The 16,539-nt window shown below is 48.4% G+C and overlaps 1 protein-coding gene across 2 annotated transcripts in view; it reads left to right on the forward strand.

Annotated features, from left to right (window-relative positions):
* Nucleotides 1-5,177: 5,177 nt before the first annotated feature.
* Nucleotides 5,178-16,539, forward strand: part of ARHGAP30 (Rho GTPase activating protein 30) — a 94,788-nt gene continuing 83,426 nt past the window's right edge. The window contains exon 1 of one of the 2 annotated variants that reach the window (XM_063948718.1): nucleotides 5,178-5,356. In XM_063948718.1, the coding sequence (XP_063804788.1) occupies nucleotides 5,251-5,356 (106 nt within the window). In that variant the 5' untranslated portion in view covers nucleotides 5,178-5,250. Of the gene's footprint in view, nucleotides 5,357-6,671; nucleotides 6,848-16,539 lie in introns of those variants that run through there. The other variant, XM_063948719.1, reaches the window with a different exon arrangement.

Consider the following 16,539-nt stretch of genomic DNA (forward strand, 5'->3'; position numbering starts at 1 on the left):
GCGGCAGCTTTTAGTAAATACCCTTCTGATTTCGGAAAAGCCGACAAAGTGTACCATCATATTCCTACAGGGATGACCCCCCCCCCCATCAAGGAGAGACACCGACCACATCCCCCAGCCTTGTATCAGCCTGTGAGGAACATGATCGCGGAGATGAAAGATGCAGGAGTTATCAAGGAAAGTCACAGCCCATGGGCAGCCCCGCTAGTGATTGTTAAGAAGAAGGACGGCAGCCTTCGCTTCTGCGTTGATCACCACAAGCTCAATGCGGCTACCCATAAGGATGCCTACCCGCTTCCTTGGATCGAAGAGTCCTTGACAGCCCTGAAGACCGCTGCATACTTCTCGACCCTTGACCTCACCAGTGGATAATGGCAGATTCAGATGGACCCCCGAGGACATGGAAAAATCAGCCTTCACAACGCCATTGGGTCTGTTTGAATTCGAAAGGATGCCTTTCAGGCTTTGTAACGCACCCGCCATGTTCCAACGTGTCATGGAACACTGTCTTGGATAGCACAACTTCGTGATGGTCCTGTTATACCTCGATGACGTAATAATCTTCTCGAAGAGTTACGAGGAACACTTGCAACATCTAGAAGAAGTGTTCCAGCAACTGGCAAAATGTGGTCTGAAACTTAAGCCGACAAAATGTCAACTGCTCAAACCCAAGGTCCAGTACTTAGGCCACATCGTCAGCGCTGAGGGCGTGATGCCCGACCCTGAGAAGGTCCGAGTTGTTCGGGACTGGCCAGTACCGAAGACCGTCAGGGATGTCCAAAGCTACCTCGGGTTCGTGGGCTACTACAGACGTTTCGTAGTGGCAGCCCCGTTGCATGAATTGTTGAGAGGCCAGTCTGGCCGTGAGAGAAGGGGATCATCGTCGGTTCAGTGGGGCGAAGAACAGCAACAGGCCTTCCACCAGTTAAGGACCTCCTTGACAGAAGCCCCGCTATTAGCTTACCCTGATTATGAGCAGCCGTTTCAAGTCTATACAGACGCCAGCCATCGCAGATTGGGAGCCGTATTGTCCCAGGTGCAGAATGGGCGCGAGAGAGTAATTGCATATGCCAGCAGGGGACTACGCAGAACAGAACGGAATTGCGAGAATTACAGCGCTTTTAAGTTGGAGCTACTCGCCCTAGTCTGGGTCATCACAGAAAAATTTAAACATTATCTCGCTGCTACGCCATTTATCATCATGACTGATAACAACCCATTGGCGCACCTGTCCACCGCTCGGCTCGGCGCCCTTGAACAGAGCTGGATATCACGGCTCACCAATTTCGAATACACTGTATCCTACAGGAGTGGGAAGTCCAACGGCAATGACGACGCTCTGTCCCGTTTGCCCACCACCGATGTGGAGGAAGAGATGTTGAGGAAGAGATAGAGGACCGAGTCTTCAAGGCCTCGAGGAAAGGATGGACAGTCACCTCAGACCCATTAGCCGTCACGGACTGACAGCGATCGGATATGTCTGAAGCCCCTGCTGTAGACTGGGAAGGGATCCAGCGACAGAACCCAGTGCTGAAGGAACTCACTGCCCTCCTCCGACGAAACTACCAGCTGACCCGGGCACAATGTGCTGAAGCGGATCCGGAACTGGTAAAGTTACTGCGACATCGGGGACAACTTCACCTGAAACAAGGCATCCTAGTACGGACCAGCATCGACCCTGATACTCACCAGACGGTAGATCAAGTGGTTGTCCCCAGGAAACAAGTCTCCTTTCTACTTACCGCCTACCACAACAAATCTGGGCATTCTGGTACACAAAAAATGTAAGCCATCTTGCGTACACAGTACTTCTGGATAGGTCTGCACGATGACGTAGAACGATGGTGCCGGGACTGTGTCCCCTGCAACCTGAAGAGGCATCTGGATGCACATCAGAAAGATCAATTGCGCCTCATCAAGAGTCACCGCCCACTGCAAATAGCCACTCTCGACGTTGTGAAACTAGAGCCCAGCACCAGCGGACACAACTACGCCTTAACCATGACCAACCACTATAGCAAGCTCTTAGTGGCGGTCCCTGCAAAAGATTTGACTACTAAGACTATGGCCGAGCTGTTCCTGAAACACTTTGCCAGGCCCTACAGGTATCCTGAATGTATACTAACTGACCAAGGGCCTGCCTTTGAGTCGCAGCTATTCCATGAACTGTGCTCCTATTATGGCTGCAAGAAAGCAAGGACAACATCGTACCACCCACAGGGGAATGGTTTGTACGAGAGAGCTAACCAGACCCTCATTGGGATGCTCAGAAGTCTACCAGCTGAAGACCACGCCCGTTGGCCGACTTTGTTACCCAAACTCATCTACCTCTACAATAATGCTGAACATTCTTCCACCGGTTTCACGCCGTACTACCTTATGTTCGGTCGACAAGGTAAATTGCCTCAAGACCTGGAGCTTAACCCCGCGCTAACTTCTCCTGCGACTCCACAAACCGACTGGGTCCATGAGCATCAATGGACAATTGAAGCAGCCCGAGGACTGGTGGAAATGCGCATGGGAACCACCCGACACCGCCAAGAAAAGAATCACAATGCAACCACCTGGCCTATGCTTCTAAACGTGGGTGACCTTGTTTGGAAGAAACGGAATCACCGCACCAGTAAGTTGGACGCCATGTGGGAGAACGCACCCTATGTCGTCATCAATGTCCCGGAGGGAGAACAGTTCACCTATGAGATCCGCCGAGGTCAAGACGGGCCCATCAGTGTTGTGTCCAGAGAGCAACTCAAGCCTTGCACCTCCGAAGTATCACCAGAAACAGCAGACTCACCTGTGGCAGAAGGGCGGGGACCCTCAGGAGGCATACCCTTACTTGGCCCCATGGAGCTCTTACTCTTTATGTGCGGTCCACCCGCATCAAGCTCAGAGCCTCATGACACCCTAGATCCCGTGGTTAATGGGCCCTTAGAGGGTCAGAGCCGACCCAACCCAGTCGCTACCCATAATGAGAACAGAGCCCCCACTGTGGGAATTAGAAGGTCGGGACGTAGCACAATGGGCATCCCGCCCTCCAGATACAGGGAATAAGCTAATAATTGATCTGTAAATACACTTATGTTCAGAAATGTATATGAATGTTAGTACCCAACTTGGTCATGTTTACCTCTTTATTACTGTTGGCATCTCGAACTGTGATATAGACTTTTGTTATGTTGTCAAATGCGTGAGGACACGCAATCTTCCAGAGGGGGAATATATGATGCCACCAGTATATGCTTCCCTGCCCCTGCTAAATGCAACCACAGCAACCTGGCGGACACTAGGACCCAGCGTCAGGGAGAATGGGTCCTGCTGAGCAGGAAGACAGATCTCGGGCATTGTCCGGTTGGGTTCGCGCTGGAAAGGAGGAGGAGTTGGCGCCGAAGAGGACTGTCGGGCAGTGTGGAGAAGAGGGAGAGCAGAGCAGGGCATGTGACTGCACCCGACAGGAAGGAGAGCCGCCAGCAGCATGAGAAGGGGAGCGTGACACTGCTACTCCAGACCTGCCACCGGGAGAAGAAGAGGGACACGTGGCGCTGCTGCCGGGGTGGTCTGAAGAGAGGGGAGAGCTGCTGGTGGAAGGTAGCCGGGACCAGAAGGCGCTGTGTGTGTGTGCCAGGCGGCCAACAAGGAGAGGAGCTGCCAGCAGTAGAACTGGGGTGCGTTGTCTGCGTGCGCTCAACGGAGGAGGGGGCCATGCAAGGAGCGTAGAGAAGTGCCAGTACCAGCCTAAGAGAGAGCACTGGCAGCAACAGGTACTCTTTTTTCCCTTGATTCTATAGAAGACCTATTGTAGGGGCACAAGAACCCTATCCCAAGTCCACTGTGTGTACCTCAGCAGTCTGTGCCCTGCTCTCTGCAGCACCAGGGACTCTGTTAGCGGTGTAGACTGCATTCCCTTTGCTTACTACCGGAGTCTCAGACAGGGACAGTATTATAAGCCACAGCAGACTCCCAGTTTTGACAAATTGTGTTCATCCCTGTCCCCTTACTAAGCCATAACAGCGGCTGTTCTCAGCCTGACAGCCCGAACTCTTATATACATTCTGATTAGACCCGTCTGTCCCCACTCTGAACTACCATTTGTGACCGCCACCTGAGAACCACAAAATAGGATTATTATAACTACCGTCTGTGATATACGGGAATTCTCCAGCCAGTTGAAAGGCAAGCACGTTCTTCTTCAGTTACGTTATTGTGCGAACTCATGTTTGGACTTCTCCGGATTTTGTGTAGGGTCAGAGGTTTCCCTTTAATAAGTCTATAGTGCCACCTAGTGGCTCATTACTATACTGTTTGAACATTCCTGAACCTGCTTTTCCAAATGACAGTTTGAGGTATTGAAATTCCAAAAGTACTAATGTTGTTATGATCTGTTTTACTACGCAAATGATATATGTTAGTTGGTAATGTGCCTGACCGAAATGTGCTAAACTTATCGATCAGTAGCTCAAGTCACCCGAAGCGGTGAATATACCTTCCTGCAATAAACCTTTGATACCGTGTCCCACTGTAGTGGTCCTTGTGCACTTTGGGGTGTTGTCCATACTGGGGGGTATCTCCGTCCTCCTGCCCAAATTCTACACAGGTGTTCTACGCAGATTGGAGCAGATTGGATGACCAGACAGTCCGTGACTCCAGGTACGTGCACACATTACACAGGGTCACTGTTTCAGCCGGGGCGCAGGGTCACTGTTTCAGCCGGGGCGCAGGGTCACTGTTTCAGCCGGGCGCAGGGTCACTGTTTCAGCCGGGGCGCAGGGTCACTGTTTCAGCCATGGTGCTGGGTCACTGTTTCAGCCGGGGCGCAGGGTCACTGTTTCAGCCGGGGCGCAGGGTCACTGTTTCAGCCATGGTGCTGGGTCACTGTTTCAGCCGGGGCGCAGGGTCACTGTTTCAGCCATGGTGCTGGGTCACTGCCAGCCATGTTAACCTGAAGGCCTGTTCAGCGTGGGATCTGCTGTTTCGTATGTGCAATGTTCTGCGGTTTGAGCAATGCTCTGTACAGGATGTGGCTTTAAAGACAGTGGCTCAGGCTTCCTCTAAAGTCAGATCATTAAACTGAAAGCTGAAAAGGGGCAGGAGATTGGTGCAACGCTATCACGTCAAGGGTGGGAATCATTTCTGTATTACGGCTGCTTCCTCCAACCCAACCACTTCCTGTGCACAGAACGGGTGAGGAGGTGCAGCAGGTGCAGCCATGGACCCCACCATTCTCCTGAAGATCTAGAAGACTCCCCCGCAGCAATGTCGCTAGCAATGAAGGCCAGGCAGAAGGTGAAGAAGAAAACCATCAAGGACAAAGTATTTGGCTGCAATTTAGTAGAACATCTGCAACTGTCGGGACAGGAAGGTGAGTCCCTGATATACAGTATAGGGGACTGAGGCCATTCGCGGCCAAAGGAAAAAGCAGCGTCTAGTAAATCAGCGCTCAGTAGGCATGTATATGTCACGTATGTATGGTCTGCATGTATACGTTGTAGCCAGCTGTAAAGCACATATGTATGGTCTACATGTAATCATGTATGTCACGTATGTATGGTCTGCATGTTATCATGTATATGTCACGTATGTATGGTCTACATGTTATCATGTATGTCACGTATGTATTGCCTGCATGTCATCATGCATATGTCACGTATGTATGGTCTGCATGTTATCATGTATATGTCACGTATGTATGGTCTGCATGTTATCATGTATATGTCACGTATGTATGGTCTGCATGTTATCATGTATATGTCACGTATGTATGGTCTGCATGTTATCATGTATATGTCACGTATGTATGGCCTGCATGTTATCATGTATATGTCACGTATGTATGGCCTACATGTTATCATGCATATGTCATGTATGTACGGTCTGCATGCTATCATGTATATGTCACAAATGTACGGCCTGCATGTTATCACGCATATGTCACGTATGTACGGCCTGCATGTTATCATGCATATGTCACGTATGTACGGCCTGCATGTTATCATGCATATGTCACGTATGTACGGCCTGCATGTTATCATGCATATGTCACGTATGTACGGCCTGCATGTTATCATGCATATGTCACGTATGTACGGCCTGCATGTTATCATGCATATGTCACGTATGTACGGCCTGCATGTTATCGTGCATATGTCACGTATGTATGGCCTGCATGTTATCATGGGACTGAGCAGAAGTACGGGGCCCCGGCTTGATTCACCAGCGTAGAATTTAGCAGGTTTGATATAAGATTTATTCATACACAAATAGAAGATTCAGCTGGTATAAACGTAGTTTGGGCAATGGATAAAAGATCAGGAATAGCTGCAGGTAGCTGGAAGACCGCAGGCCAGCTACTCCGTTACAGGAAACTACCTTGTGTGGGATGTTAGCAATGAGCTGGAAGAATGCAGGCCAGCTGTGCAGGGCAGGACACCGGGAATGACCGATGAGCAGGGCAGCAGCTACACAGTATAGCTGTTGGAGCCAGGCAGTGATATGGGTGGAGATTAGCACTGGACTCCAGGCTAACCAGGAACAGGTTTGCAGACTGGATACAGGATATGAACAATAAAGCACTGGCCATTCCACAGTGCTGGGAGACTGGCTTTATACCCCTGGCTGGATGGTGATTGGCCATGGGATCAGCTGACAGCAGAGTGGCTTTGGATTGGATCCAGACCTGTCAGCTGACCTGGACTGTCATGGCTGCGCCCAGTACTGGGCTTGGAGAGAGAGCCAGCGTTGTGGGACTACATGGAGGTAGTAATGGGCGCAGAGTTAGTGGAGGCTGCAGGAGCTGGCGGGGACTGATACATGGAGCTGAGGGAGGTGACATGCACCTCTGCGTCCGGCGCAGGTAGGAGAATGCCGGCAGGGCAGCGCTACCAAACCACGTCTTGTGGCAGTTAGCATGTATATGTCATAGCCAGCTTTACACACGTATGTATGGTCTGCATGTTAGCATGTATATGATGTAGCCAGCTGTACACACGTATATATGGTCTGCGTGTTATCATGTTAGGATGTATATGTCGTTGACAGCTGTATACACGTATGTATGGTCTGCATGTTAGCATGTTAGGATGTATATGATGTAGCCAGCTGTACATCACGTATGTATGGTCTGCGTGTTATCATGTTAGCATGTATATGTCGTAGCCAGCTGTACACACGTATGTATGGTCTGCGTGTTATCATGTTAGCATGTATATGATGTAGCCAGCTGTACACACGTATATATGGTCTGCGTGTTATCATGTTAGCATATATATGATATAGCCAGCTGTACACACGTATGTATGGTCTGTGTGTTATCATGTTAGCATGTATATGATGTAGCCAGCTGTACATCACGTATGTATGGTCTGCGTGTTATCATGTTAGCATGTATATGTCGTAGCCAGCTGTACACACGTATGTATGGTCTGCGTGTTATCATGTTAGGATGTATATGTCGTAGCCAGCTGTACACATGTATGTATGGTCTGCATGTTATCATGTTAGCATGTATATGATGTAGCCAGCTGTACACACGTATATATGGTCTGCGTGTTATCATGTTAGCATATATATGATATAGCCAGCTGTACACACGTATGTATGGTCTGTGTGTTATCATGTTAGCATGTATATGATGTAGCCAGCTGTACATCACGTATGTATGGTCTGCGTGTTATCATGTTAGCATGTATATGTCGTAGCCAGCTGTACACACGTATGTATGGTCTGTGTGTTATCATGTTAGCATATATATGATGTAGCCAGCTGTACACACGTATGTATGGCCTGCGTGTTATCATGTTAGCATGTATATGTCGTAGCCAGCTGTACACACGTATGTATGGTCTGCGTGTTATCATATTAGCATGTATATGATGTAGCCAGCTGTACACACGTATGTATGGTCTGCGTGTTATCATGTTAGCATGTATATGATGTAGCCAGCTGTACACACGTATGTATGGCCTGCATATTACATTGTTGGTAGGAATAGATTGTGTAACTATAGGAAGTTTGTGTGTTGGGAAACACTTGTCCAGTGTGATAAAATACAATAACAGGTCATATTCATTACTCACACCTGGGGCAGATGTACAAAGCTGTACAGACTGATAACTGGAGAGAGATAAAGTACCAAACAATCAGCTGCTAACTGTCATTTTTTTAAACACAGCCTGTAACATTGCAGCATAGAACTGACCCTCTCCACTCTTCACCTGCCCCATACTGACCTAGCATCACTGCTGTCATCCACTCCAGGGACTGGGAGTACCCTCTGTGGTATGTTACACAGGTGTCACCCCGCCTGCAGGACTGGGAGTACCCTCTGTGGTATGTTACACAGGTGTCCCTCCGCCTGCAGGACTGGGAGTACCCTCTGTGGTATGTTACACAGGTGTCACCCCACCTGCAGGACTAGAAGATTTGTAGCTGCAGGCCTGGAGAGCAGGACTAGGAGAGTGTAGTTGCAGGCCAGGAGAGCAGGACTAGGAGAGCGTAGTTGCAGGCCAGGAGAGCAGGACATGGAGAGGTTAGCTGCAGGCCAGGAGAGCAGGACATGGAGAGTGTAGGTGCAGGCCAGGAGAGCAGGACTAGGAGAGTGTAGCTGCAGGCCAGGAGAGCAGGACTAGGAGAGTATAGCTGCAGGCCAGGAGAGCAGGACTCCAGAGTATAGCTGCAGGCCAGGAGAGCAGAACTAGGATATTGTAGCTGCAGGCCAGGTAAGCAGGACTAGGAGAGTGTAGCTGCAGGCCAGGAGAGCAGGACATGGATAGAGAGGTTAGCTCCAGGTCAGGAGAGCAGGACTAGAAGATTTGTAGTTGCAGGCCAGGAGAGCAGGACTAGGAGAGTGTAGTTGCAAGCCAAGAGAGCAGGACTAGGAGAGTGTAGCTGCAGGCCAGGAGAGCAAGACTAGGAGAATGTAACTGCAGGCCAGGAGAGCAGGTCTCCAGAGTGTAGCTGCAGGCCAGGAGAGCAGGACATGGAGAGTGTAGCTGCAGGCCAGGAGATCAAGACTCCAGAGTGTAGCTGCAGGCCAGGAGAGCAGGACATGGAGAGGTTAGCTGCAGGCCAGGAGAGCAAGACTCCAGAGTGTAACTGCAGGCCAGGAGAGCAGGACTAGGAGAGTGTAACTGCAGGCCAGGAGAGCAGGACTTCAGAGTATAGCTGCAGCCCAGGAGAGCAGGACTAGGAGAATGTAACTGCAGGCCAGGAGAGCAGGTCTCCAGAGTGTAGCTGCAGGCCAGGAGAGCAGGATTAGGAGAGTGTAGCTGCCGCCAGGAGAGCAGGATTACGAGAGTGTAACTGCAGGCCAGGAGAGCAGGACTGGGATATTATAGCTGCAGGCCAGGTAAGCAGGACTAGGAGAGTGTAGCTGCAGGCCAGGAGAGCAGGACATGGAGAGGTTACCTGAAGGCCAGGAGAGCAGGACTCCAGAGTGTAGCTGCCACCAGGAGAGCAGGATTAGAAGAGTGTAGCTGCAGGCCAGGAGAGCAGGACATGGATAGAGAGGTTAGCTCCAGGTCAGGAGAGCAGGACTAGAAGATTTGTAGTTGCAGGCCAGGAGAGCAGGACTAGGAGAGTGTAGTTGCAAGCCAAGAGAGCAGGACTAGGAGAGTGTAGCTGCAGGCCAGGAGAGCAAGACTAGGAGAATGTAACTGCAGGCCAGGAGAGCAGGTCTCCAGAGTGTAGCTGCAGGCCAGGAGAGCAGGACATGGAGAGTGTAGCTGCAGGCCAGGAGATCAAGACTCCAGAGTGTAGCTGCAGGCCAGGAGAGCAGGACATGGAGAGGTTAGCTGCAGGCCAGGAGAGCAAGACTCCAGAGTGTAACTGCAGGCCAGGAGAGCAGGACTAGGAGAGTGTAACTGCAGGCCAGGAGAGCAGGACTTCAGAGTATAGCTGCAGCCCAGGAGAGCAGGACAAGGAGAATGTAACTGCAGGCCAGGAGAGCAGGTCTCCAGAGTGTAGCTGCAGGCCAGGAGAGCAGGATTAGGAGAGTGTAGCTGCCGCCAGGAGAGCAGGATTACGAGAGTGTAACTGCAGGCCAGGAGAGCAGGACTGGGATATTATAGCTGCAGGCCAGGTAAGCAGGACTAGGAGAGTGTAGCTGCAGGCCAGGAGAGCAGGACTCCAGAGTGTAGCTGCAGGCCAGGAGAGCTGGACTCCAGAGTGTAGCTGCAGGCCAGGAGAGCAGCACATGGAGAGGTTAGCTGCAGGCCAGGAGAGCTGGACTCCAGAGTGTAGCTGCAGGCCAGGAGAACAGCACATGGAGAGGTTAGCTGCAGGCCAGGAGAGCAGGACTCCAGGGTGTAGCTGCAGGCCAGGACAGCAGGACTCAGAAACTGCAATGGAATATGCTAGCACTACATAAATGTTAATAAATGAATTTATAGTTGTTACAGCCAAGTATTATAAAACCTCTCGGTGTCACTGGGCCTTTCAACCAGCATTGGAAATTTTAAACAAACTGTAACACCACAAAGGCAAACGCAGGATCTAGTCGGCGGGGTTTCCGTGTGTATATATATATATATATATATATATATATATATATATAGAGATATATATATATAGAGATATATATATATATATATATAGAGATAGATATATATAGATATATATATATATAGATATATATAGATATATATATATATAGATATGTGTGTGTGAGTATATATACACATGCTTTTACTGAGACGGAGACACTGCTGTCTCCGTCTCAAAAATGAAAATGTAGGCTCATTGGGGTGGGGGTATCCAAGTACTCGGAACCCCCCCTGCGTACGCCACTGCACCAGAAACGATATTATACATTACATTTCTCAAATTCCCCCCTGTTATCCACACAGGCACAGAGTCACAGAACTGGGCTATTATATAGGATATAGTACTGTATATGTGTATGTGTATATAGTATATGTGTGTATAGTACTGTATATATGTGTATATCGTATATACATGTGTATAGTACTGTATATATGTGTATATCGTATATACATGTGTGTATAGTACTGTATATATGTGAATATAGTATATATGTGTATATAGTACAGTATATATGTGATTGTGTATATAGTATATATCATGTGTATGTAGTATATATGTGTGTATAGTACTGTGCATATGTGTGTATAGTACTGTATATATGTGTATATCGTAATATGTGTATAGTACTGTATATACTGTATGTGTAAATAGCATATATGTATATAGTACTGTATATATGTGTATATAGTATGTGTGTATAGTACTATATAAAGTATATATATGTGTGTAAATGGTATATATGTGTATTGTAACACTGTAGGGGTGCAAGGCGCCTTTTCCTGGGGAATATGGCCGCACGCAGCAGCTGAGGAACAACACAAGTCCAGTTTCTGGTACAACTGACCCCGGCCAGTTTTATTGAAACAGAAAATAAAACAAACCCCAAAATAAAAATACCTTGCCTGTCCGGCACTAACTAAACATAAGATGTTCCTAACTGTCACTAAACAAAACACAGAGTTCTTCAGTACATACTGTATAGCTTACTTGCATCAGAAAGCGTGTCTCTCTCACACAGATCCTGCAGCCTTCCCAGGCAGTCTGCCCATACTAATCAGGTTAGAAGCACTATATCACTCTTACACAGCTGAAACCCTGATTAGCCCTCTGTGAGGCCAAAGACCCGAACTGGGCCCAATGTCTAGAACTCGCCTTATCTCTCTCTCAGAGCCTTTACCCAGCTTTTACAGCAAACTGAAAAGGTTCAGACAAAACAAAAAGCATTTTTCCTAGAAGTTAACATTTTCTAAAACATGTAAGACAAGAACCTGGGACAAATATACCTGCCCTCAAACACTATCCCAGTGTTCTTGTCACATATCCCCCTCCCCTGTTTCGACCTAGGGGCCGGAACACTTGTAGCCCCCAAACAGAAGATGCGAGACAATGCATCTGCGTTGGCCAATTGTGTTCCCGGTCTATGTTCGACAGTAAACTTAAAGTCCTGCAACGCTAGAAACCATCTAGTTACACGAGCATTCTTGCCTCTATTTACATACATCCATTTTAAAGGGGCATGGTCTGTCACTAGTCTGAATTGTCTACCCAAGAGGTAATATCTCAAGGTATCTAGTGCCCACTTAATGGCCAAAGCCTCCTTTTCCACAATGGCATACCTTTTTTCATGCTCATTGAGTTTCCTACTCAAATAAATGATAGGGTGTTCGTCCCCATCTCTGGTTTGGGACAGCACAGCACCTATCCCTACCTCTGAGGCATCTGTCTGTACCACAAATTCTTTTGAAAAATCTGGTGTTATCAACACCGGTTGTGAACACAAAGCCACTTTTAACGCTTGGAACGCCTTTTCTGCATCAGGGTTCCATTTCACCACATTTGACTGCTTCCCTTTGGTAAGGTCTGACAACGGCACCGCTGTGGTCGCAAAATTAGGAATAAACCGTCTATAGTACCCAGTAATTCCCAAAAAAGCCCTTACCTGTTTTTTATTCACTGGACGAGGCCAGTTTTGAATAGCATCAACTTTATTCAATTGGGGCCTAATCAGACCTCTGCCTATGGTGAAGCCCAAGTATTTGACCTCCTCCATTGCGAGGCAGCACTTCTTTGGGTTAGCAGTTAACCCTGCCTCTCTGATTGAGTCCAGTACTGCTTGTACTTTAACCAAATGTGACCCCCAGTCTGTACTGTGAATTACCACATCATCCAAATAGGCAGCTGCATATTTTCTATGGGGCCTCAAAATTTTATCCATCGCCCGTTGAAAGGTTGCTGGAGCCCCATGCAACCCAAAGGGTAACATCTTATACTGGTACAGCCCCTCCGGAACCGAAAAGGCTGTTTTTTCTTTGGCGCTATCAGATAAAGGTATTTGCCAGTAACCTTTGGTCAGGTCCAATGTGGTGAGAAACCTGGCTGTTCCCAGCCTTTCTACAAGCTCATCCACACGGGGCATGGGGTATGCGTCAAACTTGGACACCTCATTTAACTTACGAAAGTCATTACAGAAGCGTATGCTACCGTCGGGCTTCGGGATGAGCACTATGGGACTGGACCACTCACTGTTAGACTCCTCTATGACTCCAAGTTCTAACATGGTTTTAACTTCCTTAGAAATAGCTTCTCGCTGAGCTTCAGGAATCCTATATGGCTTTAAATGAACCCTGACCCCTGGTTCTGTGACAATGTCATGTTTTATTATGGTCGTTCGGCCAGGCAGCTCTGAAAATACCTTCCTATTTTGGATGAGAAATTCTTTAACCTGATTGTTCTGATCAGCTGATAATGTCTCTGACACCTTCACTGCGGGAAGCAACCGGGGTGAAGACACCGAAGGGCAAGGCTCCGCTGACGGAGACAACCTATCTTTCCAGGGTTTGATTAAGTTAACATGGTAGATCTGTTCGGGTTTTCTCTTTCCCGGCTGGTATACTTTGTAATTAACCTCATTCACTTTTTCCCTAATCTCAAATGGACCCTGCCATTTAGCTAGGAATTTGCTTTCCACAGTGGGTACCAAAACAAGAACTCTATCTCCAGGAGCAAATTCCCGTATCTTGGCACTCTGGTTATAGACCCTCTGTTGAGCACTTTGGGCCTGTTCCATGTGCTCTCTGACAACAGGTACCACGGCTGCAATCCTATCCTGCATTTGTGTTACATGCTCAATAACGCTTCTATAAGGAGTGGGCTGTCCTTCCCACGTCTCTTTGGCAATATCCAACAGCCCTCTGGGGTGTCTACCATACAACAAATCAAATGGAGAAAACCCCGTAGAGGACTGAGGGACTTCTCTGATGGCCATTAACAAGTAGGGCAACAAACAATCCCAGTTTTTCCCATCTCTCTCAACAACCTTTTTTAACATACTTTTTAATGTTTTATTAAACCTTTCCACCAACCCGTCAGTTTGGGGATGGTAGATGGACGTCCTGAGGTGAGTGACCTTAAATAACTTGCACAATTCTTTCATGATCCTTGACATAAATGGAGTACCTTGGTCAGTCAAAATTTCTTTTGGTATTCCCACTCTACTAAATACCTGCACCAGCTCCCTAGCTATCGCCTTGGTTGTGATAGTGCGTAAAGGGACAGCCTCAGGATATCGAGTGGCATAGTCCATAATTACCAGGATATACTGATGGCCCCGAGCAGACTTTAACAAGGGCCCCACGAGATCCATGGCTATTCTGTCAAACGGGACCTCTATAATAGGCATGGGAACTAGTGGGCTCCTGAAATGGGGTCTAGGGGCATGATACTGGCATTCAGGACAGGAAGAACAATATTCAGACACTTCTTTATAAACCCCTGGCCAAAAGAACCTTTGTAAAACTCTTTCAGTGGTTTTTTCTGCCCCTAAATGTCCTGCGGTAACGTGACTATGAGCTAAATCTAGTACCGTTCTCCGATAAGGCTGGGGAACTACCAGCTGTTCCACCACATCCTCACCCCTTTTGACAATGTGGTACAAGAGCTCATTACAGATGGCCATGTGGGGATACGTAACCCTGTCACCTGGTACCACAGGTTCCCCATTAACAACCTTAACATTCTCTCTAGCCTTTATTAAGGTAGGATCCTTTAACTGTTCAGACGCAAACAGATCCTTCTTTACCTCCAGGTCAGGCACGCTTTCAGTTCTAACTACTATGTCTCTGTTCCCGGCAAGAGGGTCCTCACTGGACTCCCCATCTGTCACTTCCCCAGCCAAACTAGCAAAAGGCAAAGGGCCAGAAAGTTCCGAAGACCCACGTACATCCAAAAAATCACCGGTATTATCAACTGGCTTTTTACTTCTCACATCTGTTGATAACCGTGATTCCCACAGTTTCCAAAAATGAGGAAAATCCCTCCCTATTATGGCCTCATGCACCAAGGTAGGGACCAGTCCCACTTTAACCATTGCTGACCCACAACAAGTTTCTATATTCACCTCAGCAGTGGCATAATATTGGGTATCCCCATGTATGCAAGTTACCCCAATAGGTATTTGCTGGACCTTTAAGGGGTTCACTAACCCAGCTTTCACGAGGGTAACTAAACTTCCTGAATCTAGCAAGGCCTCTACCCGGTTACCTTCTAAGAACACATCACACATTTGTTTTTCCAGCTCAGGTGAAGGTACCACAGTACAGGCTAACCTAGCAAAGAAAGACATTCTGCGACATTCAAAGGCAGCATCACATTGCATGGGTTCTTGCGTGACTGGGCAATTGGCAATAACATGACCTGGCATACCACACCTAAAACATTTAACCACACGATTACCAACCCATTTGGGCAGCATAGACCGTTCTAGCCCCATTGGCCTGTTTCCAGGGCCAGTGTTTACAGTCTCTCCAGCCTTGCGTTCTCTTAACCGCCCAGCAACGTTTTCCCACGGAACAGTCTTACCAGTCTTTACTGAAGGGCGCTGTCGAGGATCTATGGGTTGCTGGGTGGTCATCAGTAGTTCCTCTGCTGCCAAATACCTCTCTACCATGTCCACTAATTGGTCAGCAGTACCCGGGTTTCCATGGCTCACCCACTTGCGCAGGACCATGGGCAAAGATCTCAAGTAGCGGTCCATGACGACTCTTTCCACCATCTGGGGACCAGTTAATGTCTCTGGCTGCAGCCATTTTTTTGTTAGCTGAATAAGGTCGTGCATCTGGGAGCGCGGAGGCTTCTCCATGGCGTACAGCCAACGGTGCACCCGTTGCGCTCGTACTGACAGCGTGACTCCCAGGCGGGTCAGGATCTCAGTCTTTAGTTTATCATAGTCCCGAGCCTCAGCAGGGCTTAAATCAAAGTAAGCTTTTTGGGGCTCACCTGACAGGAAAGGTGCCAGCAGACTGGCCCACTGTGCTTTCGGCCAGTTCTCACGCTCGGCAGTCCTTTCAAACGTGGTCAGATAGGCCTCCACATCATCAGCCTCTGTCATTTTCTGCAGGAAGTGACTGGCCCGTATAGAACTAGAGCTGGTTGGAGCACTGACGGCCACATCTCCAACCCGAGCTGCAAGTCTCTGCACCACTTCTGCTAAGGCCTCTCTATCCTGACGCTGTAGTCTCCTATTTTCCTCCATTGCCACCTGCTGCTGTCGGTTGGCCTCCTGCTGAGCCGCTGTAGCTTGCAGCAAGGCTTTAAGCAGATCCTCCATGTCAACAGATTTTTCAGGCGGCTTTGCAGCTGCTTTCACCCAGGACATATATCAAACCCTCAGGGGTGAGTCTCAGTAACTTCACACTGGGCTGTATCTGCATAAACCACCGTTTTCTGCAGGCCTCACAAAGCTGCTGCTTTCACTTATGCGCAGAACGGCCTGCTCGCATTCTCCACCAAGTTGTAACACTGTAGGGGTGCAAGGCGCCTTTTCCTGGGGAATATGGCCGCTCGCAGCAGCTGAGGAACAACACAAGTCCAGTTTCTGGTACAACTGACCCCGGCCAGTTTTATTGAAACAGAAAATAAAACAAACCCCAAAATAAAAATACCTTGCCTGTCCGGCACTAACTAAACATAAGATATTCCTAACTGTCACTAAACAAAACACAGAGT

Source organism: Pseudophryne corroboree, assembly GCF_028390025.1.
Source record: "Pseudophryne corroboree isolate aPseCor3 chromosome 12 unlocalized genomic scaffold, aPseCor3.hap2 SUPER_12_unloc_2, whole genome shotgun sequence".
In the NCBI taxonomy this organism is placed as follows: Eukaryota; Metazoa; Chordata; class Amphibia; order Anura; family Myobatrachidae; genus Pseudophryne; species Pseudophryne corroboree.